The sequence below is a fragment of the Dendropsophus ebraccatus genome, chromosome 2 (genome assembly GCF_027789765.1).
Source record: "Dendropsophus ebraccatus isolate aDenEbr1 chromosome 2, aDenEbr1.pat, whole genome shotgun sequence".
NCBI lineage: Eukaryota > Metazoa > Chordata > Amphibia > Anura > Hylidae > Dendropsophus > Dendropsophus ebraccatus.
This window is the reverse complement of record NC_091455.1, coordinates 147,039,276-147,055,718: the sequence shown is the minus strand read 5'-3', so window position 1 is coordinate 147,055,718 and position 16,443 is coordinate 147,039,276. Positions and strand designations below refer to the sequence as shown.

The 16,443-nt window shown below is 40.8% G+C and overlaps 1 protein-coding gene across 3 annotated transcripts in view; it reads right to left on the bottom strand.

Annotated features, from left to right (window-relative positions):
* Positions 1 to 406: 406 nt before the first annotated feature.
* Positions 407 to 16,443, bottom strand: part of KBTBD2 (kelch repeat and BTB domain containing 2) — a 26,103-nt gene continuing 10,066 nt past the window's right edge. For all 3 annotated transcript variants that reach the window (XM_069958454.1, XM_069958453.1, XM_069958452.1), the window contains exons 2-4: positions 5,554 to 6,058; positions 3,822 to 3,987; positions 407 to 2,923 (exon numbers count right to left, since the gene is read on the bottom strand). In XM_069958454.1, coding sequence (XP_069814555.1) covers positions 1,391 to 2,923; positions 3,822 to 3,987; positions 5,554 to 5,723 — 1,869 coding nt within the window. In that variant the 5' untranslated portion in view covers positions 5,724 to 6,058 and the 3' untranslated portion in view covers positions 407 to 1,390. The remainder of the gene's footprint in view (positions 2,924 to 3,821; positions 3,988 to 5,553; positions 6,059 to 16,443) is intronic.

Genomic DNA, 16,443 nt, shown 5'->3' with positions numbered 1-16,443 from the left:
CCAAGTCAAGCTTGCTCTGGGTCATAAGTTTACATCACATGTTAAGCTTGTTACATAGCACTGAGGGGAAACAAAGCTTGAAATCTGTTCTTTCTAGAGATGAAATCACGCCACTAGAGTTATGCCTGTTTTTGGAGTAAATATTATAGAAAGAAAAAAGCTATTTATACAGTAGTAAGTGTACTGAGGAGGCAATCTTGAGATTTTAAGAACATAAGTTGTCCTATTTAAAGGGAATGTGTCATCAGAAAATGACATTCTTTCAATTATGTTTTTATTGGAGATGAGCGAACCTCGAACATGCTCGAGTACATCTGAACCTGATTGTTCGGCATTTGATTAGTGGTGGCTGCTTAAGTTGGATAAAGCTCTAAGGTTGTCTTGAAAACATGGATACAGCCAGTGACTATATCCATGTTTTCCACATAGCCTCATGGCATTATCCAACTTCAGCTGCCACCGCTAATCAAATGCCGAACGATCAGGCTCGGATGGACTCGAGCATGCTCGAGGTTCACTCATCTCTAGTTTTTATGTTAAACATATTTTTAAAGAATTTTTTCTAATTTTCCATTTTTCTATCTATATTATAAAATAATCATTAAATTTTGTAGTTTTCATTCTCACCACGGGGGCCAAAACTAAGCCTTCCTAGTCTGTCTGTAGTGATAAGAGAAGACTGCTGTAAAGTGATCTATACAGCATTATGGTGACATGTGAGCCCATAATTCTTGCTGTAAAGCATGTCACTAAATGCTGTTAAAAACAGCTTAGGCAAGTTGGCCGACCCCATAATGTACAAAAAAAAAATGAAATCAGAAAATAGAAAAAAAAAATTAGTTTCCGACTAATCAGTAGAAGAGATATTAGGTGATACATTCCCTTTAAGTAAGCACATTTACCCCTGGAGAGGCATATAGATACAAAATAGACTGGGTCACACTGCACATATGTATGAATAGTCCAGCACACAAGCTGGATAGCTAACTAAAAAGGAATATGGATAATGGAAGATTTTTCTCAGAAAGCATCTATAGTTACAATTCCATTAATAGTTTGTGGATTTTAAAACTCGCAAGTTTTGCAATAAAGGAAGGGGAAGAAGAAAAACATCACAGATACATTGTAAATACTCTTCGTAAACTGAATGCTAAGGCTGGAATATATAAAGTTTTCTTTTCCCATCAGCTGGTCAAATATTTCTGATAATGGAAGCATATCTCCCTATATAAATGCATTAAAAGGTTACAAATATTACGTAGGGCATAAAAATAAGGTTTGAATAGTAAGCAATGCAAACTTATTTCTCCAAGCCCACTTCTGTAGTTCTAAAGAATTCTCATTGCGGAAACAGAGCCATGCATACACGCAGTTTCTTGCTTGTAGACAGCTATACTGGGGGTAATGTAACCATGTTTCCATCAAGTTCAAAGTCATCTGCACCATCTTGTGAAAAAACATGTGTTAGGGGTTTCCATGGAGATACTTCTAGACATGATGGGTAGAGTTTTCCTACAGTGCATCGAAACTCTTTTCCCAAGTCCCACAGCACACGCTCAGAAATCTGCTGACGCAAAAACCACTGGTCAAGGTCCATGTCATATTGATAAATGGCGTATTTTGCTTTTTCGTTCATGTGTGTCTCTCTGATAAAAACACACAAGGAATTTGAGATGACCACTGCTCGAACACAGGGATCAGCAAATCGTTTGGCGGGAATATTGGCTGCCATGTACCATTCATTCTTATGCACATCGTACACTTCAACTGCAACGGAAGAACCATCCAAAGTGCTGGATGGCAGCCGTACACCAGAATTGTTGTCTGTTTGCAGGCCTCCGAGGTAGAAGATTTTGCCGTCAAAGGCTGCAGCAGATGCAAAGCACCTGCTAGATTGCCTCTTGGCCATTTCTACCCAAATACCAGACCGTGGAATGAAGCAGTATGTCAGGTTATATGCCATGACATAAATGCAATCATGCACTACGACAGCAAGACTCCACTGAAATGCACTTGGAAGAGGGCTCACCAATGTCCACTCATCCTTCTCACAGTCATATCTTTCCACGGTCCTTCGATTAAGTTCTCCGCCAACACTATCACCTCCTATTGCATAGATGTATCCATCACACCACACCAGCGAAGGCTTTACACGAACACATAACATGGGTGTCTTTGGAATCCAAGTATTCTGCTGGGCATCAAGCCAATAAAAACTATTTACACTCCGAAAAGTAGCCTGAATTTTGCCTGGCTTGTTATGATTGCTTTTGGCATTCTTTAAGGGCACTTGCCCTCCAGCAATGTAAATATCATTATCAGGAGACACAACAGCCCCCACTTTAAGTAGCTCAGAGGGTGGGTTGCAAAGCTTGTAAACCTTCTCTGCTTGAGGACTGTAACAGATTGTGGAGTAACAACCAGGGTTTTCCAGAGCCGCTTCTATTATTATTATCATCTCCTCTTTTGTCATGCCAAGCCTTGGTTTAAAGAATCTGGGCATTGATTTGTAAAGTCCTTGAACTACTACAGACTTATCATTTGGTGGTAAACCTTGGAACCATTCCCGCTGGATTACCTCAGATAGAGCATCAATACGTAGGTGGCTTAGCACGGTGGACAAGTATTGTGAGCGTGACACTGTGTTGTAATCTAGCCATGACATTGCGGCCTCTCTAACAGTCTCTTCCTTTTCCACATTCAGATTGTCACTGCTTACAAGATCTATCAAAAGTTCACTTGATAGCTGCATAAATGCATCCTGACGATACACACTGGTAAACTTGTGTTCTACCATTCTTTTGGCGCTCTGCTTCAACTCTTCACAGCTAAATAGGTCAGCAAAGCTCATCAGCCGGACACAGTTTTTGGCGTTGACTTTTTTAATTAAATATTCTCTACAGAGTTGCAGAACATCGTCCACCTGTAACACAAGGTTGCATGAGGTTACATATAGTGTATGATGGATTTATATTTATAAAAGGTGGTTACATACATGCAGTCTTATTTATCAAATGGTCTAATAGGAAAATCAGTCTTTTATTTCTTGCAGTGTATATAAAGGAGCAGTACAGGAGGAAGCTGTTTTGCCTAATAAAATCTATTAGATATTATTTTCGCATGGACTATTGATTTCTGCAAAGTTGTTTTTAAGGGCAGTTACACTCCTCTGGGAAAATGAAAGAAGCACTGTGATTGGTTGCTACATGCAAGGATAGTTTTCTCGTAAGTTGATAAATTTCAGTTTTTCTTTCACATATTAAAGGGGTTGGCCACTTTATAGTAGAATTGTTCAGTGTATAGTATTAATAAGTATACACTGTTCTTTGTCCTGCTCTGTGGTGATTCTGTCCATAAGCTGGCAGACATGGAGGAACATGTGACCATGCCACCCCCCCCCCCCCCCCCTCCACCACTGAGCCTGTATACGTCTATGGAGGACACTGGGGTCCCATATATTACAGTATATATACACACACACACAAACTACATCTCTATACACCTACATTATAGACCCTGTATACACTACGGCCGTATATTCTCTGCAGCCGGACAAAATTATTGACAGGTCTATTTTGAACGATTGCTATTCAGTGAACAGAGGCCACATAAAATAGCCTGTGCTCACAGCATAAAGTACATTACACTGTGGTCTACAATGTGCCGGCATTCCAATTAAAATAAAGTAACCATGTCAGGCCAGGTAACCATGTCAAACAACGGCCAATGTTAATACTCCATGTGAACATGGCCTTAACAATATAATAAGTTAGTTATTTATGCATAACATTTAAATTAGAAGAGTCAAAAGTGAGGTTTACCTGTAAGAAGCATGCAGTCTCATATAGCTGCTCTACAGTGCTTTCATTTATTGCCAAATTACCCGTGTATGCATATGTTATAATAATCTGCAAAGAAGCCGCATCCACGTTTCTTAAGTGTACATGGGTTTGCTTACTTTCACTCAGTCCACTCATAAACATTGCCCTGCAAAAGGAAAGAACAAAACTGATAAATCGACTTGATATAACAAAGAATTTGTCCTTTACATACTACACACAGAAGATGTCCAAATAAAATATTTTTCTGTGTTCAGACTATTCTGATGAGAACTCATGTGTCTATGTTGAGCACCACCTGAGACGAGGGGGATCTGGTAGCAGTTCACACTTCAGAAAGAAACTGAAAGAAGCCGCTGCAGGAGTAGTGGTTTACTGGGGCAGATAAGTATAATTTTTTAGATAAAAATTTTTAGAACATTAGAGTACCCATTTATGTGACATGCAAGTCAAGTTAAATTTGTGATAACAGCAACCCTAATGTTTCCATACTGTCACAGGAAATTCATCAGAATTACAAAACATTAGGGTTGTTCTACTGCATCTAACAGGCAACTTCATGTTGTCCTAACCACAAGTGTACTTTTCAATAAGCATACTGTAGATTTTCTTTACATATTTAGTCATATTAATCCTTGCCTCTACATAGCTCTCTTACATAGTAACATCTTCTCATTGCTACGTGGGGACTTGGCATAGGAGGTAGTAAAGTCTATTCCCAGGGTGTCTTTGTATTTAATACTTCTGTAGCATTGAGGCACGGTCTATATCGTAGTGTGTTTTTTTTGTGAATTTGTTTTTATTCATACTAGCCGGTACAATGAAGTGGTTTTATTTTGGAGGGCACTGATTCTTCATACCCTATATTCTTCTGTCCTCTTTTTGATATTCCTGCATTGGGGCATCGAGGACTGCAAAAGTTATTGGTGAGGCTAAAATGGCAAAGTGGCAAAGACTACAAGCAATAGAGGAAAAATGCTGAAAAAGTATCCAATGAAAGATATGTGTAGATAGATAGATATAGATAGATAGATAGCAACAACAAAAATTCTGTTTCTACATTTAAACTTTAGCCCAATGCTTCTCAAACTATTTCTACTGGAGCCTCACCCAACAGACCAAGGCATTGCCTGGGCCTGACCAGAGTGACCAAGAGGATGCTGGGGCTTCACCATCTGTGGTGAAGGTCCATTTAAAAGCTGAAAATAATGCTAGGTCTACCTTTCACCCATCTCCCAAGCTCTATATACTAATAAAGCAAGTATGAAATAAATTAATAAATGTTGCTAAAATGGAGATTTTAAAGGACTGTGCAGATCATAGTTACTTTTGTGAAAACTGGCTCCCCAGCTAAGCCTCACCAACAACTAGGGGGCGCCTCACTGGTGAGGCCTGCCTCATAGTTTGAGAAGCACTGCTTAAGCCTAAAACCAAGAACCTTCCTGTCTGTTGTATAGCTAGCTGCCCTCAAGTCATACCAAGACACCAGGGTCTGCCCCTATTCATTATTATTGCTATTAGTATTGTGAAAGGTTAAACTGGTACTTCTGTTTTGAAATACAATACAAATAATAAAAATGTACTGTTTTGAAATACAATACAAATAATAAAAATGTACTAAGTTTTACTTAAACAGAAGGATAGCAAGATAAATAAGAACATGAATGGCTTAATTTTTCACAACTGTACAACAAATCAAAAAAAATGTACATACCTGAAATAGGAGCTACATGTAGCAAGAACCATTTTGTGACATGGAAACTCAGTGCCCTCCACAATTAACACTATGTCAGTTAGTAGCTGCTGTTCATAGAACAATTTCAGCTGTTCCAGTAAGGAGACTGCATATTCAGTATTGATCTGCCTTTCGTCCTGGGTGGACATGACTGCGTTCCATTAATAGTTACAAAGCTCCAAAATCAAACTGATGACTGTATGTAGTTAAAAATACAAAGAAAAAAAATAGATCAATACTTCAGAGGTGTTGGCTCTTAAAGTACAAAAAAAAAAAAAAATAATCAATTGTTCCTAGCAGCTGAATCAGCAGTGCGATGTACAACACTGCTTAAAAACATTGATCCAAAGTATTTCAGACTTCATGGTTGATCATAAGTTCTTTAAAAGACCCAGGTGAAAAATCCAGCTTTAGAATAGCTCCTTCAGAAAGTAGACCGAATGACAGAGACTTTGTGGAAATTACATGGCAACATTCTTCGAACCTGACAGAAAATAAAAATGTAGTTAATACAACATAATATTTAATAATAAAGCGGCATTCCTATTTTTAAAAAAGTGATGGCATCCCCTTCATTCTCACAATCTGTAAGGGTTCCAGAGGTCAGAGAATGAAGGAGATAAAGTGGCTCGGTGTCCCCCTCCTATTTTTACTCTGCACGGTAGTCTTCCTGTCTGCAACCCAGATTCTCAGGGAATGGGAGGGCCTGGAGGTTACCCCTTCCACAATTACCATATAGTGGTGGAATATCAATAGATTAGCTACTACTTTGTAAGATGGTAATACCAGGGACTGTCCTAAATGGGCATAGTAACTTGTGTGGAATAACTTGTTTATTAGCCAGAAAGCCTCTACAAAGACAGTCTATCACGCTGGTTGTCTACAACAATGTGCAAGTGTTGGCAGTCTACACCACTAACAGGAGAACACCAGGGACATCATAAACGTTTAAAGTTTAAAATAGTGCGCAATATGTAATTTAAAAAAATTCTTTCAGGTTACATAATAATCTTTATATATTCTCAACATAAAACATATACTTTACAATGTACTTTTATGAGAAAATTGTAGTTATGGGGAAAAGTTTAGCATTAGACCTTCTCTCAGTCAACGCTGCAAAGTGTCTTGTTTGTATGCTTACAGAAAACTCTTCTCTCCAAGGGCAGAACAGTGGTAGCTCTTGCAAATAAAGACTCCCAGGTGGCTGAAGATTTTATGGTGCGTTTACACAGAGATTTATTTTACAAATCTCTGAAGCCAAAGCCAGGAACAGACTATAAACAGAGAACAGGTCATATAGGAAAGACTGGTATTTCTCCTCTTTTCCAATCCATTCCTGGCTTTGGCTTAAAAAAATCAGTCATATAAATCACTGTGTAAAACACCATTTGGGGGGTCCAAAGATCCATGCAAGGGGTAAACATAAGGTGTTTTTTGCCCTCAAACTTACTATTTAAGTATTATCAAATTTTGTCAGAAAAATTAAACACATTAAGTACATTAAAAATACCCAGAGAATATGCAGTTACGGTAGGATGGCATGTGTGGAATGTCAAGGTATCACATGCAGCAATGACTGTAACAAGATCCTACAGGGATTTGCTCAGCCTGGAATTAACCAAAAGATGAGGGATAATCTCTAGGTAACATGACTCTTAGGAGGAAACATCAAGAAACACTGAAATAAACACAGACGTTCCCAGATAGATCATATGAAACCGGAATTGTTCTCTGAACGACTACTACTTTAGTTTACACATTGACAGTCGGGGCTCAGCTTCTACCTGTTTCCCTGATAATGCTCCTGGTGGAGTGAAACTAATTGAGGGACAGCGTTCCTGTATTTTATCCTTACCTATATACCAGCCATGTGTTAGCAGACTGCAGCTGCTATTATTTTCGATATGGAGGGTGTCATCATGGCATAACCATGCTAAGCAAGCTGTATAGACAGCTGCTGGAGCACACTCTGGAGTGTCTCATATCCACGGATGGTGTGATCTCTCTCATATTACAGCTGGTGTAATAAGGTGTTTTTCAATTAGTAAGTTATGCTGGGTTTACACGGAACGATTATCGTTCGAATTTTCGCTATAATGACCCCATTTGAGCGATAATCGTTCTGTGTAAACACAGTAAACGATGAGGCGATGAGCGAAAAATTGTTCATTTTGATCTTTCAACATGTTCTCAAATCGTCGTTGGTCGTTCGCTAAATATTCGCAGATCGCTTCATGTAAACAGTCTTTCCAAGATTCACCCTATGTAGAAGATTGGCTTAAACGATCTTAAAAACGATCACAATAACGATTTTTCTTACGAATCGTCTAACGATTTTTCTCCGTCTAAATACTGATCGTTATAAAAATAAAATCGTTGCTTCAAAATCGTTAATCGTTCGATTGGGCGAATTATCGTTCCGTGTAAACCCACCATTATGGTGCGTTTACACAGAGAGATTTATCTGACAGATTTTTTAAGTCAAAGCCAGAAAAAGACTATAAAACAGAGAACACATCATAAAGGAAAGATTGAGATTTCTCCTCTTTTCAAATCCATTCATGGCTTTGGCTTCCAGAATCTGTCATATAAATCTGTCAAAAGAAATAAATGAAATTAAGTTACATTCATATTCATTATTAATAACAGTTGAAGTGTACCTGTCAAAAAAACAGGTTTATCAGTCCGGGTCACTGTTCAGTAGAAATTACTGATGTTCACATCGGAAATTAAAAAGCCAAATCTAAAATTGTCATTTTCCAATTTTCGACGCTAACATCTGTTGAAAAAAATTGCTACTTTGTAGTCCGTCCCATTATTGTAGCTACTATAGATTGGCTGTTTAAAGGGGTAGTGCGGAGCTAAACAATTATTCACAAAATAACAAACATTACAAAGTTATACAACTTTGGGCTATGTTCACACTATGTAACTGTGCGGCTGTATTTTTTATGCGGCTGGAAATGTGTGGCTGAAACTACGGCCGTGGGAAAAAATAGACATGCGGCTGAAAACATACGGTCATTTACTTGGAAATCTGGTTCAACTAAAAATAACAAATAAAATCTTAAGAAAGTGATGCAAACACCTCTGGATGCATCTGGGAAAGCAGGGAAACAGTTTACAGGAATTGCTATTACCGGGGTTTGCGATCCTCTGCAGTATGCCGATGCCGCTGCCTCTCATGGTTAATATATTTAATTAATAAAACACATTTTCGTTGTAATAAAGTCCCTTTCATTGTTCAATAATTAAATTTAAACGATTCCATCATTTTGCAATTAAATACACTGTTAAAATAAATATATATATAAATAAATGTATATTTATATATTTATTTTTTGACAGTATAATTGCACAATAATGGATTCGTTTAAATTAAATTATTGAACGAAACTGATTTTATTACAACGAAAATGTGTTTTATTAATTAAATATTAATTAGTACAGGAAGCTCCAGTAAGCCGTTAATTCATATTGCCGGCAAGAGAGCATTCTGTACTAATCATCACTTTACTTTAATTAAAACATCAAATGTTTCTTCTAATTATGTTATCACAATAGCATTATTAGAAGAAACATTTAGAATTATATGTGCGCTCAGCTGATTGGCTGTTCGGCTGAGCGCACATATAATTAGCGGGTCCGCAGCACAGTGACTTCATTGTGCTGCGGACCAGCGAAGAGGACACATCGGGGTGAGTATAGAGCTCTCCCCACCCCCTCCCCTGCACCCCTCCCAGCAAGGAAGGGGGGTCACTTAACCCCTTCCTTGCTGGGATGGGTGCAGTCTGACATCAGTCTGGCCCCCAAGGGGTTAAGGGGGATGCAATACATCCTCCCTTAACCCCTTGGGGGCCAGACTGTAAGTAGCGATCTGTAAAGATGCTGCATACTGTAAGGAGCACAACGCCGCTCACAATGATGGGTGTTGTGCTCCTGTTTGTGTGTTTTTTGTGTTTCTCCCTTTTTGTTTTTCAGATATCGGTATCCTGTGGATTACGTCGGATTAAGTGGACTACGTCGATGACCAGCGGTTGTTTGTTGTTTTTCTTTTTTAATAAAATGGTCAATGAGGGGTGTGGGGGTGTTTTTATTTGAATAAAAAATTTTTTTAACTTGTGTCTTGTCTTTATTTCTTTACTTATAGACTTAGTAGTGGAAGCCGTCTAATAGACGGAATCCATTACTAAGTCGGGGCCTACTGTTAGCTGGTATAAAATGGCTAACACTAACCCCCCATTATTACCCCAGTACCCAATGCCACCAGGGGTACTGGGAAGAGCCGGGTGCCAGTGGTCCCGGAGCGTCAAAATTGGCGCTCCTGGACCGGGCGGCAGCAGGCTGGTAAGATTTAGGCTGGGGAGGGCCTAAACCAATGGCTCTTCCCACCCTGGTGTTACCAGGCTGCTGTCGCTTGGTTTTTAACCCGGCTGGTTATAAAAATCGGGGGGACCCTATGCGTTTTTTTGTTATTATTTATTTTAAAAAAAATGCATAGGGTCCCCCCTATTTTTATAACCAGCCGGGTTTAAAACCAAACGACAGCAGCCTGGTAACACCAGGGTGGGAAGAGCCATTGGTTTAGGCCCTCCCCAGCCTAAATCTTACCAGCCTGCTGCCGCCCGGTCCAGGAGCGCCAATTTTGACGCTCCGGGACCACTGGCACCCGGCTCTTCCCAGTACCCCTGGTGGCATTGGGTACTGGGGTAATAATAGGGGGTTAGTGTTAACCATTTTATACCGGCTAACACTAGGCCCCAACTTAGTAATGGATTCCGTCTATTAGACGGCTTCCACTACTAAGTCTATAAAGTAAAGAAATAAAGACAAGACACAAGTTAAAAAATTTTTTTATTCAAATAAAAACACCCCCACACCCCTCATTGACCATTTTATTAAAAAAAAAACATAAAAAAAACGCTGGTCATCGACGTAGTCCACGGAATCCGACATAATCCCCAGGATACCGATATCTGAAAAACAAAAATGGAGAAACACACAAAAAACACACAAACAGGAGCACAACACCCATCATTGTGAGCGGTGTTGTGCTCCTTACAGTATGCAGCATCTTTACAGATCGCTGCTTACAGTCTGGCCCCCAAGGGGTTAAGGGAGGATGTATTGCATCCCCCTTAACCCCTTGGGGGCCAGACTGATGTCAGACTGCACCCATCCCAGCAAGGAAGGGGTTAAGTGACCCCCCTTCCTTGCTGGGAGGGGTGCAGTGCAGGGGAGGGGGTGGGGAGAGCTCTATACTCACCCCAATGTGTCCTCTTCGCTGGTCCGCAGCACAATGAAATCACTGTGCTGCGGACCCGCTAATTATATGTGCGCTCAGCCGATCAGCCAATCAGCTGAGCGCACATAATTCTAAATGTTTCTTCTAATAATGCTATTGTGATAACATAATTAGAAGAAACATTTGATGTTTTTATTAAAGTAAAGTGATTAGTACAGAATGCTCTATTGCCGGCATATGAATTAACGGCTTACTGGAGCTTCCTGTACTAATTAATATTTAATTAATAAAACACATTTTCGTTGAAATAAAATCAGTTTCGTAGTTCAATAATTTAATTTAAACGAATCCATTATTGTGCAATTAAACATACTGTCAAAAAATATATATATTTATTTTAACAGTATATTTAATTGCACAATGATGGATTCGTTAGAATTAAAATATTGAACAACGAAAGGGACTTTATTACAAAGAAAATGTGTTTTATTAATTTAATATATTAACTATTAGAGGCATCGGCATTCGGCATCATTGCTGGCTATTTTTTAAGTACTCCGTACGGACCGCCTGTCAATCCACGGCCGCATTTTCAGCCGCAAACAATGGTCTTGTTCATTTTTTACGGGTCCGTTTACGATCGGGCCGTAAATTCATACATAGTGTGCAATGTGCAGCCGTATATCGTATACTTTTCAGCGTACGCATGAACCGGAAAAATCTGGCCGATGATTTACCGCCCGCAATACAGCCGCACAGATACAGAGTGTGAACCTAGCCTTGTAATGTATGTTATATATGTGAATGACCCCCTTCCCCCCATGTTTCCCCCCCCCCCCCCCACGCTAGACCCAGAAGTGTGGTGCATTATACTCACCGCATCTCGTGCCGACCCCCGTCCGCCATCTTGGTAAATGACGTAGTCTTTGTGAGCCCGGCCGAACCGCTCCATCCGTCCCTCATGCCGGCCCCCCTCTGCCGCGTCATCCGCAGCTCAGCCGCGATTGGCTGAGCATAACTGTGCTCAGCCAATCGCAGCTGAGCACAGTTATGATACGGCAGAGGGGGAACGGCATGAGGGATGGATGGAGCGGTTCGGCCGGGCTCACAAAGACTACGTCATTTCCCAAGATGGCGGACGACACGAGATGCGGTGAGTATAATGCACCACACTTCCGGGTCTAGCGGGGGGGGGGGTGTGGGGGGGGGGTGTTTGAACAAGGGGGCCATTCACTTACATATACACACACATTACAAAGTTGTATAACTTTGTAATGTGTGTTATTTTGTTAATAATTGTTTAGCGCTGCACTACCCCTTTAAGTGTGATTCTTTTGTATGCAATTTGCGATTTTTTTTTATGAATTGTAAAGTCTATAATTGAAGGGTTCGGCAGGGGGTCGCTGTATATGTAGAAATTACATGTAAAAAATTACAAGTTAAAATTTTTTTACATGTAATTTCTACATATAATGTGCAGCCTGCTGGTCGTGAATTTTTTTTTTTTTTTTGAGAAATTGAAACCTGCTTGATCTACTAAATTAAGGGAAGTAGCACTTTATCTGCTTTTCCCTTTATTAATGTACATTAGGATCTTGTCTAACTTTCCTTATGTAATAACATATTAAAAAATACATTTTGGTTGGAGATGTCCTTTAAGGCCGCGTTTTTGATCAATCGAATCCTTGAAGGGACTCGGCTAAAGCATCTCATCACATGGGGGTACTTGACAAGGTTGAGAAAACACTGGTTTTTAAATTGATATACAGATACAAAGTGCCATCCAATTTTCTTCTTGAAACCAAAACCAGAATGGGCTCTTTGCCTTGTATAAAAATTTTAAGAGAAGGGGGGGGGGGGAATCTTGTCTCTTTGTTAATGAGAAACAATAATGCTGTGTAACAATTGTTGTAATACACCAGACAGGGCTTGGCCTGAAACACATGTCAGGAAAACCTCAGTGGGTAAGCTCCAGGGAACACAGGACTTCCTTTCTCAGTATCTAGAAACAAGGAGCCAATGATTACAACTTCTCCCACATTCTTTGTACAACAACTTGTTGCCAGGAATGCTGGAGAGGGAAAAATGAACAGGCTGCTTCCTGCAACCAAACACCCAGGTCCTGATGGCTGACACTTGTGAAAGGCTCTCACATAAATGGAAGAGGAGCTCTGCTGACAGACTAGAACTAGATTATCGGCAGATGATAGAGCTAAGAAGGCTGCACTACCACTATATGATATATTCTTTAACTTCATCCAGTGTAGTTCTGATCAGTATTTTCTCATTCTATTGTAACAAGTAAAGAAAAGATTTCAGAAGATGGGTATGTGCACACTACAGAACCCGGGCGGATCACCCGCCGCAGAAGCCACAGCTCGCCCCCGCTCGTATATCCCCGTGCCATAGACTCCACTCTATGCACAGGCAGATTGTGTCATCCATCCGGAGAATAAACCTGTTCATTCTTCGGGTGGATGGCTGAATCTGCCTGTGCATAGAGTGGAGTCTATGGCACAGGCAAAGAGAAGCAGGAGCACATGGGGACGAGCAACGGACACTGCCGCAAGTCCTCAGCTTGTTTTCCTCAGTGTGCACATACCCTAAGAAAGGAATATTGAATTTGTATAATACAGACAAGATAAACCATATAAAACCTCCTCTAAGTAGTGCAGTTTGTGCATTGTCGATCTTAAATAGACAAAAGAAAAAAAGATAATCTTCACAAAAGTTCCTGATCTGGGAAGGTTGGGGTAAGACTGCACACCGACGAATCGGGGGGAGCATGCACATGCGTTTTAACCCCTATTTTGGCTATTAGTGAGGAATTTCTTTGCTTTTTTCATTGCCGCCCTTTAAGAGTTATGGTGTGTTTATATTTATCTGACACATTATTGAAGCCAAAGCCAGGAACAGACCATAAAGAGGAAACAGGTCATAAAGAAAAGACTGAGATTTCTCATCTTCAATCAATTCCTGGCTTTGGCTTCACAAATCTCTCTGTCTAAACACACCATTAGGCTGTTGTTTTATTTTGGCTTGTATAGCCATAGGAGCTTGTTTTTGCTCAGGACAAATTCAGCTTTTAATTGGGATCATTTGTGTAACTTATTAAATAGCTTTTATTAACCATTTTTGGAGGGGGGATGTAATTCATACCACCTTTTTTCATATATGACTTTGATCCTTTGATGATTTTTTTTCTGAGGTAGATTAACAAAACACAGCATTTCTGGTACAATTTGTTTTATATTTCTTTGGCAGCATCCACCTGTCCTTATAACTTTCAAAACCTAAAAATCAACAGTAGATATGATATTATGATATAAAGCAAGTTTGCAATTTCTATTCTTTTTTTTTTTTTTTAGCCATCATGCAAAACACAGTATTTCCTGAGTTTAGACCCCCCACCCCCCCAAAGAGTCTTAACACAGGAAATCTTGTGTTTCCCACACTCACAGAGAAGGCAGTCATGTGACTGATTGACACATTGAGGCGTGACTCTCTGTACTGTCCGGAACTTTCTGTGTTTAGTCTCTTTTTCCAACCAGCACAAGACTAAAAAACTGCTTTCAGGAGACTGAACCTGGATTTCTAGTAAGTATAGTTTTGTTTTACAGCATGATAAAAATAATAATAAAAATAATAATAAATGTATATTGCAATATTGCTTTTCTGTCATGTTCTGTTGATATCGATTTTGAAAGTTTTAACAGCGACTCTTATGGTATAGTTTTATAGCTTGGGTCGTTACAAACGTAAAAGATTGATTGTATGGATTGTGTACAAGTCGTTATGCTAGGAGTTGTTGTGCACAAGGAGGTATGCTGGGAGTCGCAGTTGTGCAGCAGCAGCCTCCCGACAACAAAAACTCCCAGCATACCTCCTCGTCCACCAAAACTCCCAGCATACCTCCTCGTCCACCAAAACTCCCAGCATACCTCCTCGTCCACCAAAACTCCCAGCATACCTCCTCGTCCACCAAAACTCCCAGCATTCCCTACTCGTTCATCAAAACTCCCAGCATACCTCCTTGTCCACCAAAACTCCCAGCATACAAATAGTAGCAGACCCCTGCATAAAAAATTATACATGTTTTTGGCAATTAAAGTGTTAAAGGAATATTTCCATCTCAATATTTAATGTTAACACACACAATATGTCATCACAAATGTCTGATAAATGCAGGTCCCACAGGATAGGCTCAGAATAGGACTAAGACTCAAGAACAAGTACAAATGAGATCTTGTCCATTACTAAGTAATACTGATCTGGGTAGGTAGTAAATAGTAAAAAACAAACTCAGTTTTTATGAGTTAGTTGTATGAAGAATACAGACACTATGAACTGGTAACCAAACTCTACACATGTCCTAAAAACCATCAGATTAAGTAACATCTCAGGGAGTTGAAGCTTTAAACAGTAAAACTCTGACATACGACACTATCTTTGTATAACATAGACATGGCACTGGGTCCTTAAAAGACCGTATAATCACACCCTCCTTCTATAGCTTAGGCCTAGCTGTGTGTCCTTACATGGCCCCTTATGTCAGGCTGCAACAGAGAAAAATTGAAGCTTTTAAACAGAATAAAACAATCCATTGAAATGTCAGAGAGGAGACGTAATGCAGGATCTCCTCTCCCACAAACACTGACTGTTCTATTCCCCTCCTGGATACATAAAAAGCTCCCGCACTACCCCCTCCCCTGACCACCTTTAGTCAGTCTAGCCCTTTGTAACATGAAACAGTATTTCAATGATCAACAGTAATTTTAAAGTCAGCTCTATTCCTGTTAAGAAGCTGAAGTCTAGAACATGTACAAACAGCAAAAATGTCATTAACACTTTTAAATATATTAGTATCACGCGTTACATTCACATGTAGGGAAAACACTGTGGATCTGCAAAGCAATCACAACTAGCGTGAACCTACAACTTGCACAGAGAAGTTTGTGAACAAGGATAAGTTTACACTAAAATACCATTAAGGTTACAAACCCACTTGCCGGATCTGCAGCGAGTCTCCTTGCTGCGTTTTTGCAGGGAGACTCGCTGCAGATCCTGGCCCTATACTTTCAATAGCAGATAAACTCGCAGCAGGGATGTACATCCCTGCTGCGATTTTGTCTGCAGTCCGCCCCATTAACCCCCCGGCCGCCGGACATTATACATTACCGGGTCCCCGTTCCTGCTTGCTTCAGGGCTCCCGGTGTCTTCACGGCCCGCCCGGCCAATCAGTGCGCTGTGGCGGGGCAGCGCACTGATTGGCCAGGCGGAACGTGCCGGGAGCCGCCGAAGCATGCAGGAGTCGGGATCAGGTAATGTATATCCTGCAGCACCGATTGCCCCCAGCACCCGACCTCACGATCGCCACCAGCCCCGCAGCCCCCGGCCGCACGATCGCCCGCAGCCCCCGACCGCACGATCGCCACCAGCCCCGCAGCCCCCGACCTCACGATCGCCCGCAGCCCCCGACCTCACGATCGCCCCCAGCATCGCAGCCCCCGGCAGCACGATCGCCCCCAGCGGGCAATCGTGCAGCCGGGGGCTGCGGGCGATTATGCAGCCGGGGGCTGGGGGCGATCGTGCGGCCGGGGGCTGCGATGTTGGGGGCGATCGTG